The sequence below is a fragment of the Microtus oregoni genome, unplaced genomic scaffold (genome assembly GCF_018167655.1).
Source record: "Microtus oregoni isolate MIOR12 unplaced genomic scaffold, Mior012 000006F_ref0000085, whole genome shotgun sequence".
Taxonomy (NCBI): Eukaryota; Metazoa; Chordata; class Mammalia; order Rodentia; family Cricetidae; genus Microtus; species Microtus oregoni.
In genome coordinates, this window is record NW_024543065.1 from 60,443,812 (window position 1) to 60,458,573 (window position 14,762).

Here is a 14,762-nt window from a genome sequence, read left to right on the forward strand (position 1 = left end):
CGCACCGACAGACGGGCCGACCGACTGACTGGCGGCGGGCCGGACAGACGGGGTAGCGCAGAAAGCTGGGAAAAGGCGGGACAGCGACATGACAGGCCACATACAGCAGCCTGGAGGGCGCGGGAACCCCGGCCCTACGTCCTCGCCTTCCCCGGGTCCTGTACCCGGTCCGGGCACCTCGGAGCGGGTGGCGCTCAAGAAAGAGATCGGGCTGGTGAGCGCCTGCACCATCATCATCGGTGAGCGGGGTGCACACAGGGTGGAAAGCTCTGGGGATCCCCTTGCAATTTTTCCCACACAGGGTCAAAGAAACCCTTGGAGCACCTGTTGCAATGGCTGCAGAATACACTTGACCCCTCTCGGAACAGGGCCTGGCATAGTGACCGCAGATCCTTTTGCCCCCTCTTCCCCAGTCTCTCTGGAAATTTGAGCGTGGAGGTGGCGGCGCGCGCGGGGCTGGGGGGGGGGGGCCTTGCTGCAACCTCCCCTGGCCTTCATTTCTCTGTGGGGCTTTGTCAAGGCAATTACCCTGCTTCCCTCTAGGAAACGGAATTAATGAGTAGGCCTGCTTTTAGTGGCAAGTTCTGGATTGCAGGGCAGGCTGTCTATCTCCCTACTGCCTGCCGGGTTCAAGTGCCAGGGCAGTGAGGCCATCTCTTCTGGGAAAGCGGGAAGGACTGTGGGGAAGTGGCCAGGTAGAGATTAAATCGAGAAGAAATTGCCCCTGAGCCGTCCTTCCTGGCAGATGTGGCGACAGAATCCAGGCAGAGGCAGTGGAATAGCCAGCGATAGCACTACCAGGAGCAGACCAAGCCTCCAGGAGAGCTCCCGTTCAGCCCTGGGACCTGAGTGGGTGCTCTCATGGTCTAGCCCTCTTGTTCTCCTTACAGATGGAGCCCGTTGGGTAGGTAGAACGCTTGGAGACAGGGACAGTGGTGTTGTCCCCTACACACACACACACACACACACACACACACACACACACCTCTGTCCCTTGACTTCTGAAGGAGAACTGGGTTAACCCTCTTGGGAGGGACCTTTTCTCTTCCCCTGTGCCCAGGAGTTGGGGGTCTAGAAGATCAACAATTAGGGCCTTGACTGTCCTCTTCCCCAGCCAGTGGGAGCTGCAGCCACAACTTTGCCCTTCTGCCCTTTGACCCCTGAAGATAGAGAAAGGCTGAGGGGCTCACTGGGACAGGCAGACCTTTTCCGGCTTCACACCTCTCAATGAGACACTCCAGCTGGAGAGATGTAATATCTCCTGGGTACCCAGCATCCTCATATCGAGAATCACCCCTGAATCCAGTTAAAGACAGTTCCTTCATCTTATCCTCTAGAATGGTCCTGATGTACCTCTGGGAACCCCTGCCTGGCTGTCTGATAATAGAAAGGGTTGAGTTTGGGTTTTGGCCAGAGAGTACTGGTTAGAGCTTTTCCCAGGCAATACCCTTTGTAGGGGCTGTACTCCCCCCCCCCCCAAAAAAGGGGAATCCTACATATCACTGATGGGCTAGTGAGTCAAGAGGCTGCCCATGTCTGGGGCTGGCTACAGTGCCTGAGAGGTTCTCAGAGAGACATAAAACCTGGCAGCCACGCACTACCCATTGCCCTAGTTATGGTCCTGTCCTCCTCAGGTCAGTCAGAGGCTGCCAGGGTTCCAGTCTCAAGAAGAGGGTGACAGTGGCCATATAGGGAGTAGAAGAGGAGCTCCGCCATCTTGCTCCTTCTCCGGCACAGGCATTGGAGTCTAGGTCTGGCCCGCCAGTTCCCTTCACCCTTTCAGCTTATTCTTGCTCCATGGCTCCCCCTTGGCCTCCAGATTCTGAAGGCTGAGGAGGGTGAAAGTCAACTCGGCTAAGCAACGATGGTAGATGTGGGGTGGGGACAGAGCTCAGATGATCATCTCCAGTCCAGGGTACTGGTGGTCTCCTGTGGGCCCGGCTCATGGAGCTCTGAAGAGTTTCAGCCACGACACTGGACCAGGCAGTGGGCAACCAAGTGAGAGTAGGCCAGATCTGCACCTCCGAATGCCCCAAGGGTCCCCCTTCTTCCGTGCTAGGGCACGGCTCTCAGTTTTGGGTGCACCTGCTTCTTCTCCATTCCTAACCCGGGAAGCTCATACTTTAACATACACATCTGGAGAAAGTCACCTTCTCGCTGTAAGTGACCTGTCTTTATCAGTTAGCTGTCACTCATGGGGTATTTCCAAAGAGTTTAATGGAGCCTCCCATTGGTTCTGTGATTCACTCCTCAATACATTGTCTGCCTCAGCCCAGGCGGAGGAGTGAGGTTTTGGGGGATGGGAGATATGGACGATTGGCTGCAGAGAAGGTGAGACTGCCCCTCAGCTGTAGGACTGTGCTCACAGCCAAACTGGAGGGGACGAGGAAGAAGGAAGCAGCCAGTGGGGGCAGGGCTGTGCAGGACACCAGCGCACCAGATACCTGTTCAGAGTGCCACCTCTCATTATAGTATGGATTTACTTTACCTCTTTTGATTCTCATGCCCGCCCTGTGGGATGGCAAGTTTGGTACCCATTACACAGCTAGAAAAGCTGAGGTTGAGAGATAAATGATAAATTCTCAACTGGTGAGCTCAGAATTTGAATTCAAGTTTCCAGAGTCCTTTGTGCAATGGAGGTTTGGCAAAGCGAAGGCCTGACTCAACCCTGTTGATGGAGGGTGGCTGGGGATCGAGCTAGAGTAGACAGATCTCCCTCTACTATGCAGGAACAGAACAAGAACAGCCAGTCCTTCCTGTGGCTGTGCATACAGGAACTTATCCTGCTGTCGAGACCTCAGCTATCCCCCTCACACAAGCCCATCAGACCGAGTCACTGCGGCTTTGCCGCCCAGGCCACTGCTTCTCCGCTCTCCTTCTGGACTCAAGTGTCTAGCTCATGTAGGTGCCTGAACGTCAGGCTCAAACATATGCAGGGATGTGAGGGGCTAGTGCATGAACCCCACCTTTCTAGAGGCCAGTCCCTTGTCATCCAGCCCTCTGCATTCTTGTCCACAATCCCCAGGGCCGGAAGTCAACAGGTCTCTTCAGAGACACTCTTCCTTACCGGTCCTGAGGATAACCCCAGCCCCACTTACAAATGAAGAAACTGAGGCCCTGAGCAGCAACCTATTCAAGATCAGATGTCCTTAGGATAGCGAAGGGACACCATTGGAAATCGAGGCAGCTGCAGCCACAAGGCTGACCCCAGAGACCCTCATGCACCTGTTAACGGATGCCAGGTGCGTTGGACACCCAACAGGACGCAAGGCAGGCTGGTCCCTCTGCTCGGGCTGATGCCCCAATGTGGACAGTCAGCACACAAAAGAAACAGCCAGACACACAACCAGTGGCCACGAGGAGGCAGGAAGGAGGGCAGGTTGTGCTGGTGCAGGGTAGAGTCTGACAGGGCTTCCTGGTGGGTTGTGAGCTATGGTAAAGACTTTGCCTTTTTTTCCCTTTAAGAGGTGGGGGCTGTGGGGCAAGGTGGTGACCTGAAGAAAGATGTGATGGAACTCAGCTCACTATGGAGGAGAGGCCATGGGGATAAAGGTTACAGAAGGGAGGCCAGGCAGGAAGTCACTGGGACAGAGGCAAGGGTGGCTTCAAATGGGACAGCGGTGGAAGGCGGAGAGAAAGTTCAGGTCAGTGTTTGTGACAGCCTGGATGTGGGGCAGGAGGGGACGGTAACAGAGGTGGTGGCCTGAGCAGTAGGGAGGACGGTTTGTCTCTGATTGGTCAGGACAACTTCAGAAAGGAACAGATCCACAGAAGGGACAGGAAGTTGGGGGTTCTGTTTGGAGTTATGTGGGAGAGGCTCACTAGTGGGAAGTGTGTAGCCTAGGCTGAGTTTGGTGGGGGTCCCTGCTCTGGTTAGAAGTTTGGGGATTGCCATAGTAGGCAGGATAGTAATAGGGAGGGTCACAGGCCCTGGACTGAGCCCTGGGAACCCAGTGGTTAAAAGTCAGGTTTAAATTGAAGACACTGCAAAGAATTCCAAGAAGCAGGGCGTGGAGGTATCCACCTGTCACCCCTGCACTTGACAGGACCATGAGTTCAAGAGCAGCCTGACCTATGTATTCAGACTTTGCTCAAACAAATAAAAAAGCCTGGGAAACCAACATCTCAGGGGCTTGGCTGGGATGCTGAGTGGGCAGCATGTACTAACCTGCTATGTAACACCATTTAATTGAGGAAGATGCGGTCTGGGGCTTGAGGGTCAGAATCAGTATCTTAGAGTTTGTTAGTGACCCTGACAAGTCTGGGCCTAGAAACTGGGCACTGGCAAGCGTAGCCGGCTTGATGGGACTAGATTGGGAAGGCCAGAGTGAGAGGTCTCCACATATCTGTTCATCCTCTCTCCAAAGGAAACTGGGTTAAGCTGGAGGTGCAGGCTGGCTGATTGGCAACCAGGGCACGTCCTGGATGTCCCCCACTCACCTCCTTGGTATTCTACCAAGACCTCAGTGGGGCCACTATCACACCAGGGAAGGACATTCTTACTAGAAAGACCCAGAAGAGGAGGGCAGACTTCATCCAGGCCTCAGCAAAGTTCTAAGTGCTCACCCCAGGACCCTGGGGTCCCTCTGGGAATTGGGTCTCCAGAGGGAAAGTTGTGTGGGGCATGGGGATCTCCTGGTTTTATAAAAATAGTGAGATCCATAAGTACTTCCCTTGGCAACCGATGTGCCAACCAAAGCATGCCAATGCCTAGGTATTAACGAGTCCCTCCCCACCTACCCCCTGAGCTATGAGAAGGGGGCAGCCATCAGATTCTTGGGGCCCAGGTGGGTGATTTGGAAAGCTACCTGGATAGGGGAGGGGTGCTGCTTAGAAGTCTGGTGACCGGGGCTGTTCGCAACAGCAGGGGACAGGGAGCCTGATCAGGATCAAGAATTTAACATGCTTCTTCTCTGGCCAAGTCAGGTCAGATTGGTTCTCTGCTGAGCCTGGTGCCCCACTAGCGGATGGAGAAACTGAGTCCCAGAAGAGAGCACCTGCTAGACCTATAATCCTGTATATGTTTCTAAGAATAGGAATGTTGCCAGTGTTGTGACCTCCCTGTCCCTCCTCAATCAGACTGCATGTCACACACATGTACGTGCGCGCGCACACTTACACACACACACACACACACACACACGCACACGCACACACACGTGCGCACGCTTGAGCCATGGGTAAGCAAGTGGCTCATTCTGCAGACTTGACCTCCACAGCCTACCCCTGTGACCTCTATGGTCTGCTACCGCCTCCCAGAAATAGGTCAGCAAGCACCGTAGCCACAGGGAACAATGGCCCTTTCTTCATTCCTCCTGGAGGCAAGTAAGCCCCATCAGGCCAAACATCTTAATGTGATAAAACTACCCAGAGACAGCACAAGGAAGGGGGATGGGAGAAGACTTAGAGGTCCTCCCACCTGCCTGCCTGGAAGGACCAACAGGAACCAGAGGACTGCTGTCCCATTGGATGGACAGGAATGTAGAAGCCTGGAGACCTGCCTCTCTCTGGCTGTCACTCAGATGCCCACCTTAGGACTCTATAATATCTTCCTACCATATCTTCATATCTTGGTCCTGTTGGACCCTGGGTCCCACCCCTCCTCTTCCTCCTCTTCTTACTTCTTTTTTCCCTCCTCCTTTTCCTCCTCCTCTTTCTTTTTCTCCTCCTTTTTCCCCTTCCTCCTCTTCCTCCTTCTCCTCCAATGCAGAATTCCTCAAGGGCTGGTGTGTTCATTGCAGTTTCTTTCCATAAGACAGATCTACTGGACTTGAATGTGGGATCCAAGAAGAAAGTTCTTAACCTACCCCTGGTAGGAAGAACACTCTAAAACAATGGTTCTCAGCCTACAGGTCATGACCCCTCTGGCAAACCTCTATCTTCAAAAATATTTACATTACAACTCATAAGAGTAGCAAAATTACAGTTATGAAGTAGCACCCAAAATAATTTTATGGTTGGGGGGGTCACCACAACACGAGGGACTGTATTAAAGGTTACAGCATTAGGAAGGTGGAGAGCCATTGCTCTAGAACATCAGCTCTAGGGACCCTCCTCACATCCATAATCACTCAGGCTCTTAGGACCACCTTCCTTAGCCCTGTCCTCAGTGTCCCGCCACCCACCCCCTCGTTGCCCTCTGCTGCTTACTCAAGCCCACCACCCTGTGGCTGTCTGCATCCACCATACCCACATGGTACCCAGAGCATCCAACACGGTGTTGTGGTTTCTTTGCCATTTTCAAGCATGAGTCTGGAGCAGGTGCTCCAGGTTGTCCTGCCTGGCAGAGCTCTCCGCTTGCCCACAGGCCCTCAGAGACACATACACCTTACAAATGAGGAACCATCATCCTTCGCGTCCATGTCTGGAGGCCACATGGGACATCAGGGTGATTGGTCATCTATTAGTTTACACGGCACCTGCAGTGAATACCGGTGCAGGGCCCAGGTATTTGAGCCACAGGAGAGAAGTTCTGAATGGGTCGCCTGAAGCCACGTGTCCACAATAATCGTGCGTTTCCACACACGCCCCACACACTGGGGTCTTGGCTGTTGGCTCAGGGCTAGTGATGCGTCCCTGACCCCGAAGACCCTGTGAGTTTTCAGCAGACTGGGTTGTGTAGAGCTATGGGGTCTCCACAGGAGAGGGGTGCCTCAGAGCCTTGTATGTCCCAGCTCCAACATACCCAGTGCCTTCCAAGGCCACCCAGCCCCCGTTGGCTTCAAACTCCACTGGCTTTTGGCAAATCCTGTTCTGCCAGGTCCTGAGAACTACCGCCGGATGGAGCGAGCTCAAAAACTCTTTACAAACGCAGCAGCCCACCCAGACCTTGGGCCCCTTGTCTGAGATATGGAAGGTGGCTCCTCCCCAACTTCCCCAAGCCCAGCCCCATTCCCACAAAGCTGATGAGGGTTATAGCTTACCTCTGGGGATTGGGGCACAGGAATTATTCCATCCTTATCTGGATGTATTTAGGGCTCCTGGGATGTGACCAGAACACCAAGTAGGGTATCGTGGCTGTCTCCAGATTGGAAATCTGTGTCGGCTGGGGGCGGGGGTGAGGGATGGCAGGGTGGACCTGGAGTGAATGCAGATTGGCAACCACAGCTGTGTCCTCTGCCAGCCCTGCCTGTGGACCTGACAGGTGGAGTGAGCAGACACGCACACACACACACACACACACACACACACACACACATTGCCCTACTAGGAGGGGGCTGAGCTAGCTCTATCGTACATGTGTACATGTAGCCAGTGACTGAAATTCTTTCCTGTGGGCAGGCTCTAATGCACATCCCGGGGTTTGCACAGACACTAGTGTACATCCTGGGGTTTACACAGACACTAGTGCACATCCTGGGCTTTACACAGACACTCGTGCACACCCTAGGGTGTGCACAGACACTAGTGCACATCCTGGGGTTTACACAGACACTCGTACACACTCTAGGGTGTGCACAGACACTAGTGCACATCCTAGGGTTTACACAGACACTAGTGCACATCCTGGGGTTTACACAGACACTAGTGCACATCCTAGGGTTTACACAGACACTAGTGCACATCCTGGGGTTTACACAGACACTCGTGCACACCCTAGGGTGTGCACAGACACTAGTGCACATCCTAGGGTTTACACAGACACTAGTGCACATCCTGGGGTTTACACAGACACTAGTGCACATCCTGGGGTTTACACAGACACTAGTGCACATCCTGGGGTTTGCACAGACACTCGTGCACTTCCTGAGGTTTTCACAGACACTAGTGCACTTCCTAGGGTTTACACAGACACTAGTGCACATCCTGGGGTTTACACAGACACTAGTGCACATCCTAGGGTTTACACAGACACTAGTGCACATCCTGGGGTTTGCACAGACACTCGTGCACATCCTGAGGTTTACACAGACACTCGTGCACATCCTGGGGTTTACACAGACACTAGTGCACATCCTGGGGTTTACACAGACACTAGTGCACATCCTGGGGTTTACACAGACACTAGTGCACTTCCTGAGGTTTGCACAGACACTCGTGCACATCCTGAGGTTTACACAGACACTAGTGCACATCCTGGGGTTTACACAGACACTAGTGCACATCCTGGGGTTTGCACAGACACTAGTGCACATCCTGAGGTTTACACAGACACTCGTGCACATCCTGGGGTTTACACAGACACTAGTGCACTTCCTGAGGTTTGCACAGACACTAGTGCACATCCTGAGGTTTGCACAGACACTAGTGCACTTCCTGAGGTCTGGACAGACATTAGTGCACATCTTGGGGTCTGGACAGACACTCGTGCACATCCTGGGGTTTGCACAGACACTAGTGCACATCCTGGGGTTTACACAGACGCTAGTGCACTTCCTGAGGTCTGGACAGACATTAGTGCACATCTTGGGGTCTGGACAGACACTAGTGCACATCCTGGGGTTTGCACAGACACTCGTGCACATCCTGGGGTTTACACAGACACTCGTGCACATCCCGGGGTTTACACAGACACTCGTGCACATCCTGGGGTTTACACAGATGCTAGTGGACATCCTGGGATTTTTCACACCTGGGGTTCAGGCACAGACCGCTGACCCTCTGCTGCCTGTTACACAATGTGAAGCCGGGGCTTAGAGACCTGTCTGTAAAATGGCCTACCGTAAAGGCTCAAAGAGCGCGAGCACGGGGTCCTCATCTGGTTCAGGTGTCTTTACCGGGACCTTCAGCAGCAGGCAGTGAGGGCACCTGCCTTCCCTCAGTCCTGGGCGCTGCACCGGGCTCACTGCAGGTGCAGAGTAAACTAACAGACGACAGACCATCCTGATGTCCCACGTGGCCTCCAGGCATAAGCACGAAGGATGTGGGCTCCTCGTTTGTAAGGTGGAGACAAAAGATTCTGTCCATGGCTGGTGTGGGTGTCTGTGGAGGAGTGGAGAGTCGGGGTCCTGAGGCTTCTGCAAGGGGAAGCTCCCGGGGGTTTAGAAGGGCTTCCTGGTGCAAAAGCGTCATCTACTCACCCATGGAGTAGGGAATACAACTGTGGCCTCTGGATGTCTGGGAGACAGAGCAGACGCTGGACTGCATGAGTTCTCAGCATCCATGTAGCCTCATACTTCTCAACAGACAGAGCGGGATGGGGCTGTGTCTGGGTATTGTGGGACTCGGCACCTGCAGTGAGCGCTGGTGCAGGGCTGAGTGCAGCCAGGTGCCCCACCGCCTGCTTGTGGAGGTGCCCGATAAAGACACTGAGCTGTGGACCAGATGAGGCTAATAGGAGAAGGGCAGGCAGATGGAGGATGGGTCAAGGTTTTGCTGTGGGAGGCCAGCTCTGTCCAGCGGGTGGGAGGGCAACAGATGGCAGGAGCTGAGACCCTGAGCCTTGGCCGTGCCTGGGGTGTGTGAATTACACACCAGTGCCCATTCTCTGCCATTGTTCAGATGGCTGGGACACCTTACTCTCACCTGGAATGGAAGTCAGGGAACAGGAGAACTCAGTAACCAATACCGGCTAGCTGGGCAAGGTGCCATTCCCCAGCCAGAGACAGAAAAAGGCCAGTGGTGATCCCAGAGCGGCCCTGCCCAGGTCCGAGAGTCTCAGCGACAACCCATGCCTCCAGATCACCTGCCTTCACTCCTCCAGGGCTGGCCAGGCTCCCTTCTTCAGCGAAGTATCTTGGACCTTCTACCCCCAGGAAGCCTGAGCCCCTGACTGGTGCCTCAGTCTGATACCCCCTGTCTCTCTCTCTGCAGGGAACATCATTGGCTCAGGCATCTTCATCTCACCCAAAGGTGTCCTGGAACACTCGGGCTCCGTGGGTTTGGCCCTCTTCGTCTGGGTCCTGGGTGGGAGCGTGACGGCTCTGGGCTCACTCTGCTATGCAGAGCTGGGTGTCGCCATCCCCAAGTCTGGTGGGGACTACGCCTACGTCACTGAGATCTTTGGGGGCCTGGCTGGGTGAGTGTGCAATCCTGGCAGAGAATGTTCTCTCTGCTATGGGGTGAGGGTAGATGGAAATAGCGGCTGGGGCTGTCTGGCAGCCTTCCCTAGCTAGGGTGGGGAGCACCAATGCCCACTTCATTTCTCTGGTATCATATCCTTGCCCTCTCTGGGTTTCCTTTGTGTTGTTCCCTTATTCTTTTCTCTTCCTTGGTCTGGTATTCTGGGACAGAGTCTTTCTATATAACCCAAGTTGACCTTCAACTCACAGTCCTCCTGCATGTACCTCTCCACTGGGGATGATAGGCCTGCCAGGGACAGGGCCCCCACTTCCGTGGAACTTCCTTTCAACTCTACTCCCCTTGGGGGCAATTTTGGAGGGAAGGATGCTCTTACTCTCTGAAGCCACTAGATGATGCTAGCACTCAGGTGAGGAAGGTCTTTAGTAAAGTCATTGCTGCGAGGAGAGAGAAGGGGCTGGACATATCTTCCCACACCTGTTTGAGCTGGGACACACACACACACATACACACACACACACACACACACACACAAAACTGTCCCCAACCTCAAGTTTTTCACAAAGCAGAACAATCCCTCAAATGGGATTCAACCTAAGAGATCCTTGCCCTGAGAATGTGGCCACAGTCAGCAGCTATGCAGCAGAGAGCGGGTGCATACCAGGCAAGGAAACCCAGCTTAGACAGCCTTGTAAAAAGGATGCTGTTTGTATCAGCCCCCTCAGCAAGGAGAGCATCCTTTCCAGTCCCCGAGAGCATGGCCAGAGGATGTGGTGGGCTGAGTAGGGGGTCTGCCTGCGGTGGATAGAGGCCAGGCCAGGTTCAGAGCGGGAGTGGAGGAGATGGGGAACTGAAGTTGCTGTAGTTGTCCAGATGCGTTCAATGAAGATGCTTAAGATCCCAACCTGTCTTAGTCATTTAACAACCTGACCCAGGAGGACACAGTAGCTAGTGTGTCATGAGGGGCAGCTTTGTGCAGCAAGAGTGACTTTCGCCGGGCGGTGGTGGCGCACGCCTTTAATCCCAGCACTCGGGAGGCAGAGGCAGGCGGATCTCTGTGAGTTCGAGACCAGCCTGGTCTACAAGAGCTAGTTCCAGGACAGGCTCCAAAGCCACAGAGAAACCCTGTCTCAAAAAACCAAAAAAAAAAAAAAAAAAAAAAAAAAAAAAAAAAAAAAAAAGAGTGACGTTCACTTCCCACTTTAAAGGCCCCATAGGTGACGGTCTCAGTAGACGGAAGCTCGTGGGGCAAGACTTGCACCATTGTGAAGGAGGTGCTTAGTCGGGACCCACAAAAGCAGAAGTCTCTTACTGTGGGCCTGGAGATAATAGGCAGGGAGAAGGTGACAGAAAAATGACCCTGGATTCCACTTCATGGGTAACCAGAAGGCAAGAATGAGCAGAAGGGGTGGGCTATTGGTCCATAATGTCTCGGAAGCCAAGGGATTGGGTTATCCAAAAAGGGTGGATCAAAGATAAACATTAAGAGCCCTGTCCCGGGCTGGAGAAATGGCTCAGAGGTTAAGAGCATTGCCTGCTCTTCCAAAGGTCCTGAGTTCAATTCCCAGCAACCACATGGTGGCTCACAACCATCTGTAACGGAGTCTGGTGCCCTCTTCTGGCCTTCGGGCATACACACAGACAGAATATTGTATACATAATAAATAAATAAATAAATAAATAGAGGCCTGTCCCAAGGAGCCTCAGTGGCAAGCCAGGAGCTGGCTAAAGCCATCCCCAAGGGTGTGAGCAGCAGCACCTGTCTGGATGAAGGCAGTCCTTGAACATATACCTAAGCGGAGAGTCCCGGTTCCCTATGGGATAACACATAGGTGAGGGTCTGGTATCAGGAACATAAATCGCTCTTCTTCCAAAATCAAGGCAGGAGCACCGCTCAGCATCAACCATGTCAAGTCATAAAGTGCCAAGAGCCCCAGACAATGCTATAGCTTAAGGGCTGGGATTCGCCTGCCTGGACTCAGGGGGCAGCCTGGGATCAGTTTCCAGTTGTTCCGATTCTTACCTCCCCAGCCTCCGCAGTCCACCAGCTCTGGGGGTGGGGCTGGGGGCTCATCTATCCCAGACCCTCACGTCTGAGCCAGACTAGCATGGGTAGGGGACTGAGAATGCCTGTACCATGCTGGCTCTCACCACTCACAGATTCTTGCTGCTCTGGAGTGCTGTGCTCATCATGTACCCCACCAGCCTGGCTGTCATCTCCATGACCTTCTCCAACTACGTGCTTCAGCCCGTCTTCCCCAACTGCATCCCCCCAGCCACAGCCTCCCGAGTGCTCTCCATGGCCTGCCTGAGTGAGTGGTCTTGAGCCTCTGTCCTCTCAGCAGCTGGCTGCCCCCCCCCCCCCCACCTCGTGATGCTCTCTGTCCACTCTGATGGGAGTCACATATCTCAAGCCCCGGGCTTCCGGCTGCTGAAGACTCTGCCCTTGTTGTCTGGCCTAGATTTGGCCTCAGGTGCCCACGCCCCTTTCTTCCCCAGTGCTCCTGACGTGGGTGAACAGCTCCAGTGTTCGCTGGGCCACGCGGATCCAGGATATCTTCACTGGCGGGAAGCTGCTGGCCCTGGCACTCATCATTGGTGTTGGCTTTGTCCAGTTCTTCCGAGGTAAGAAGCAGAGTGGGAGCGTTGGAGAGAAGGGGGGTGCACTGTGCTAATCCCTGACATCTGGGCTCCCCAGGACACTTCGAAGAGCTGAGGCCCACCAACGCCTTCACCTTCTGGATGACACCATCTGTGGGCCACCTTGCCCTGGCTTTCCTGCAAGGCTCCTTTGCCTTCAGTGGCTGGAACTTCCTCAACTATGTCACCGAGGAGCTGGTTGACCCTCGCAAGTGAGTGAAGCTGCCTGGGCAGGCACTGGGAGGAGAAGCAGCTGTCCCCACAGATCTGCTGTCACACTTGCTGCCATGACAACAGGCTTGAAGGAGAGCCCCGAAGCCGTGTTCTTCCCTGTCTGTGTCTGCAGCTGCAGCCGGACCCCTTGTAGGGCGTCGGAAAGACTTGAATTTCGTTATGCTGCTGTGTTGAGTGATTTACATTTGGTCCAACATTGTCCATATGCACACAGCATGGTCCTGACGGATAGAGCCCACGACACTCCATCTGATGCTCAGTCGGGAACCCTGGCAAGGACAGTGGCAGCTAAGGGGGCAGGGTTGGGTGGAGAATCCCCAGGGAGATCTCAGACTTGACGGCTGAGCTCTGAAGGCATCTGGGAGATTTTCTAGGCTGACTTTGGCTATATGCAATTTTTCCCTTCTATCCAGACATTAATTAGATCCTGCCCTCAGGGGATGACGTGTCCTCATCCCAGTGGCCTCATCGTGTGTCCCTCCTTCCGTTAGCTTGTACTCAGACAGGGGCTGGGTAAAAGGCAGACAACCGTATGTCCCTGTCCCCAGTAGCAGTGCTGGTCTCTTTCCTGCCTGAAGCCGCCCCCGCCTGGGCACACAGGAGACTCTAAGACTCTCCTGTTTATTGTGTCCCCAGTTGACACTCTGATCTCTGTCCCCAGAAACCTACCTCGTGCCATCTTCATTTCCATCCCGTTGGTCACCTTTGTGTACACATTCACCAACGTTGCCTACTTCACTGCCATGTCCCCCCAGGAGTTGCTGTCTTCCAACGCAGTGGCTGTGGTGAGTGGAGACCTCGGCCCTTTCTTCAGCCCCTGCCTGCACCCCTTCCCCAGCCTCATACTTGGCCTCTCTTCTGTGCCCACGCAGACCTTTGGCGAGAAGCTGTTGGGCTACTTCGCGTGGGTCATGCCTGTCTCTGTGGCACTATCGACTTTTGGAGGGATCAATGGCTACCTGTTCACCTCATCCAGGTGACTAGGCTGAGCACAGGGGGAGAGGGTGGTATAGGTAAGACCAGGCGGGTGACTTTCTGTGTGCAGGCTGCGCTAGGGGCCATGGGAAGGGAAAGCGGAGGCAATGAATTCTCCAGTAACAAATGTCTGATCCCAATCTTGAGGGTAAGAAGCCCAGGAGGCAGACTACATGAGGAGAGCTGGCAGGGCCTGGAGGGCCAAGGGCAATGGTGACAGCTGGGTCCTAGCTAGCCACAGAGAAGCTCCAACACCTGCTCTGGCTCATCCATCACCCTCCCTGTGCCTAGGCTATGCTTCTCTGGAGCCCGAGAGGGACACTTACCCAGCTTGCTGGCCATGATCCATGTCAGACGCTGTACCCCAATCCCTGCCCTCCTCGTCTGTGTAAGTCTGAGAACCTGACCATCCAGTGCACATAGCCAGAAACACCTAGTAATGGCTTTCTTTTTAAGATAATGGCAAAAACTCATTCCCTGCCTATGGTAGATAAGCCGTGGAGGGTGGGAAAGGGCTGGGACTCACCTGACCTCCTGACCTGAGTGGGAAGGCCCAGAGCAGCCCGCAGGGATGGCCAGAAGCAGGTGGGAGGCCAGCCGTCAGCCCTCGGTCCTCTCCCAGTGCGGGGCCACAGCGGTCATCATGCTCGTGGGTGACACATACACACTCATCAACTATGTGTCCTTCATCAACTACCTCTGCTACGGAGTCACTATCCTGGGCCTGCTTGTGCTGCGCTGGAGGCGGCCAGCACTCCACAGGCCCATCAAGGTGAGGCTGGAAATAACCAGGGCCGCCTTCATCTCAGTTGAGCACCCGAGGCAGGTGTGGGTGACCATGCCCAGGAGGACCACAGCATTTGCAGAGCGCAGGGCTTTCCATGCACTAACAGTCGCTCCTCACAACCCCAGGAAGCATGTGCTTTTAATATTCCCAGTCCACAGACGGGGAC

General features: G+C 54.3%; 1 protein-coding gene across 3 annotated transcripts in view; it reads left to right on the forward strand.

The window, feature by feature from the left end:
• Slc7a10 (solute carrier family 7 member 10) overlaps positions 1-14,762 on the forward strand; it is a 15,714-nt gene continuing 952 nt past the window's right edge. The window contains exons 1-9 of one of the 3 annotated variants that reach the window (XM_041653431.1): positions 1-239; positions 9,754-9,958; positions 12,121-12,272; positions 12,460-12,585; positions 12,659-12,812; positions 13,496-13,619; positions 13,707-13,810; positions 14,101-14,197; positions 14,372-14,581. In XM_041653431.1, coding sequence (XP_041509365.1) covers positions 89-239; positions 9,754-9,958; positions 12,121-12,272; positions 12,460-12,585; positions 12,659-12,812; positions 13,496-13,619; positions 13,707-13,810; positions 14,101-14,197; positions 14,372-14,581 — 1,323 coding nt within the window. In that variant the 5' untranslated portion in view covers positions 1-88. The remainder of the gene's footprint in view (positions 240-9,753; positions 9,959-12,120; positions 12,273-12,459; positions 12,586-12,658; positions 12,813-13,495; positions 13,620-13,706; positions 13,811-14,100; positions 14,198-14,371; positions 14,582-14,762) is intronic. The other 2 variants (XM_041653433.1, XM_041653434.1) reach the window with 2 other exon arrangements.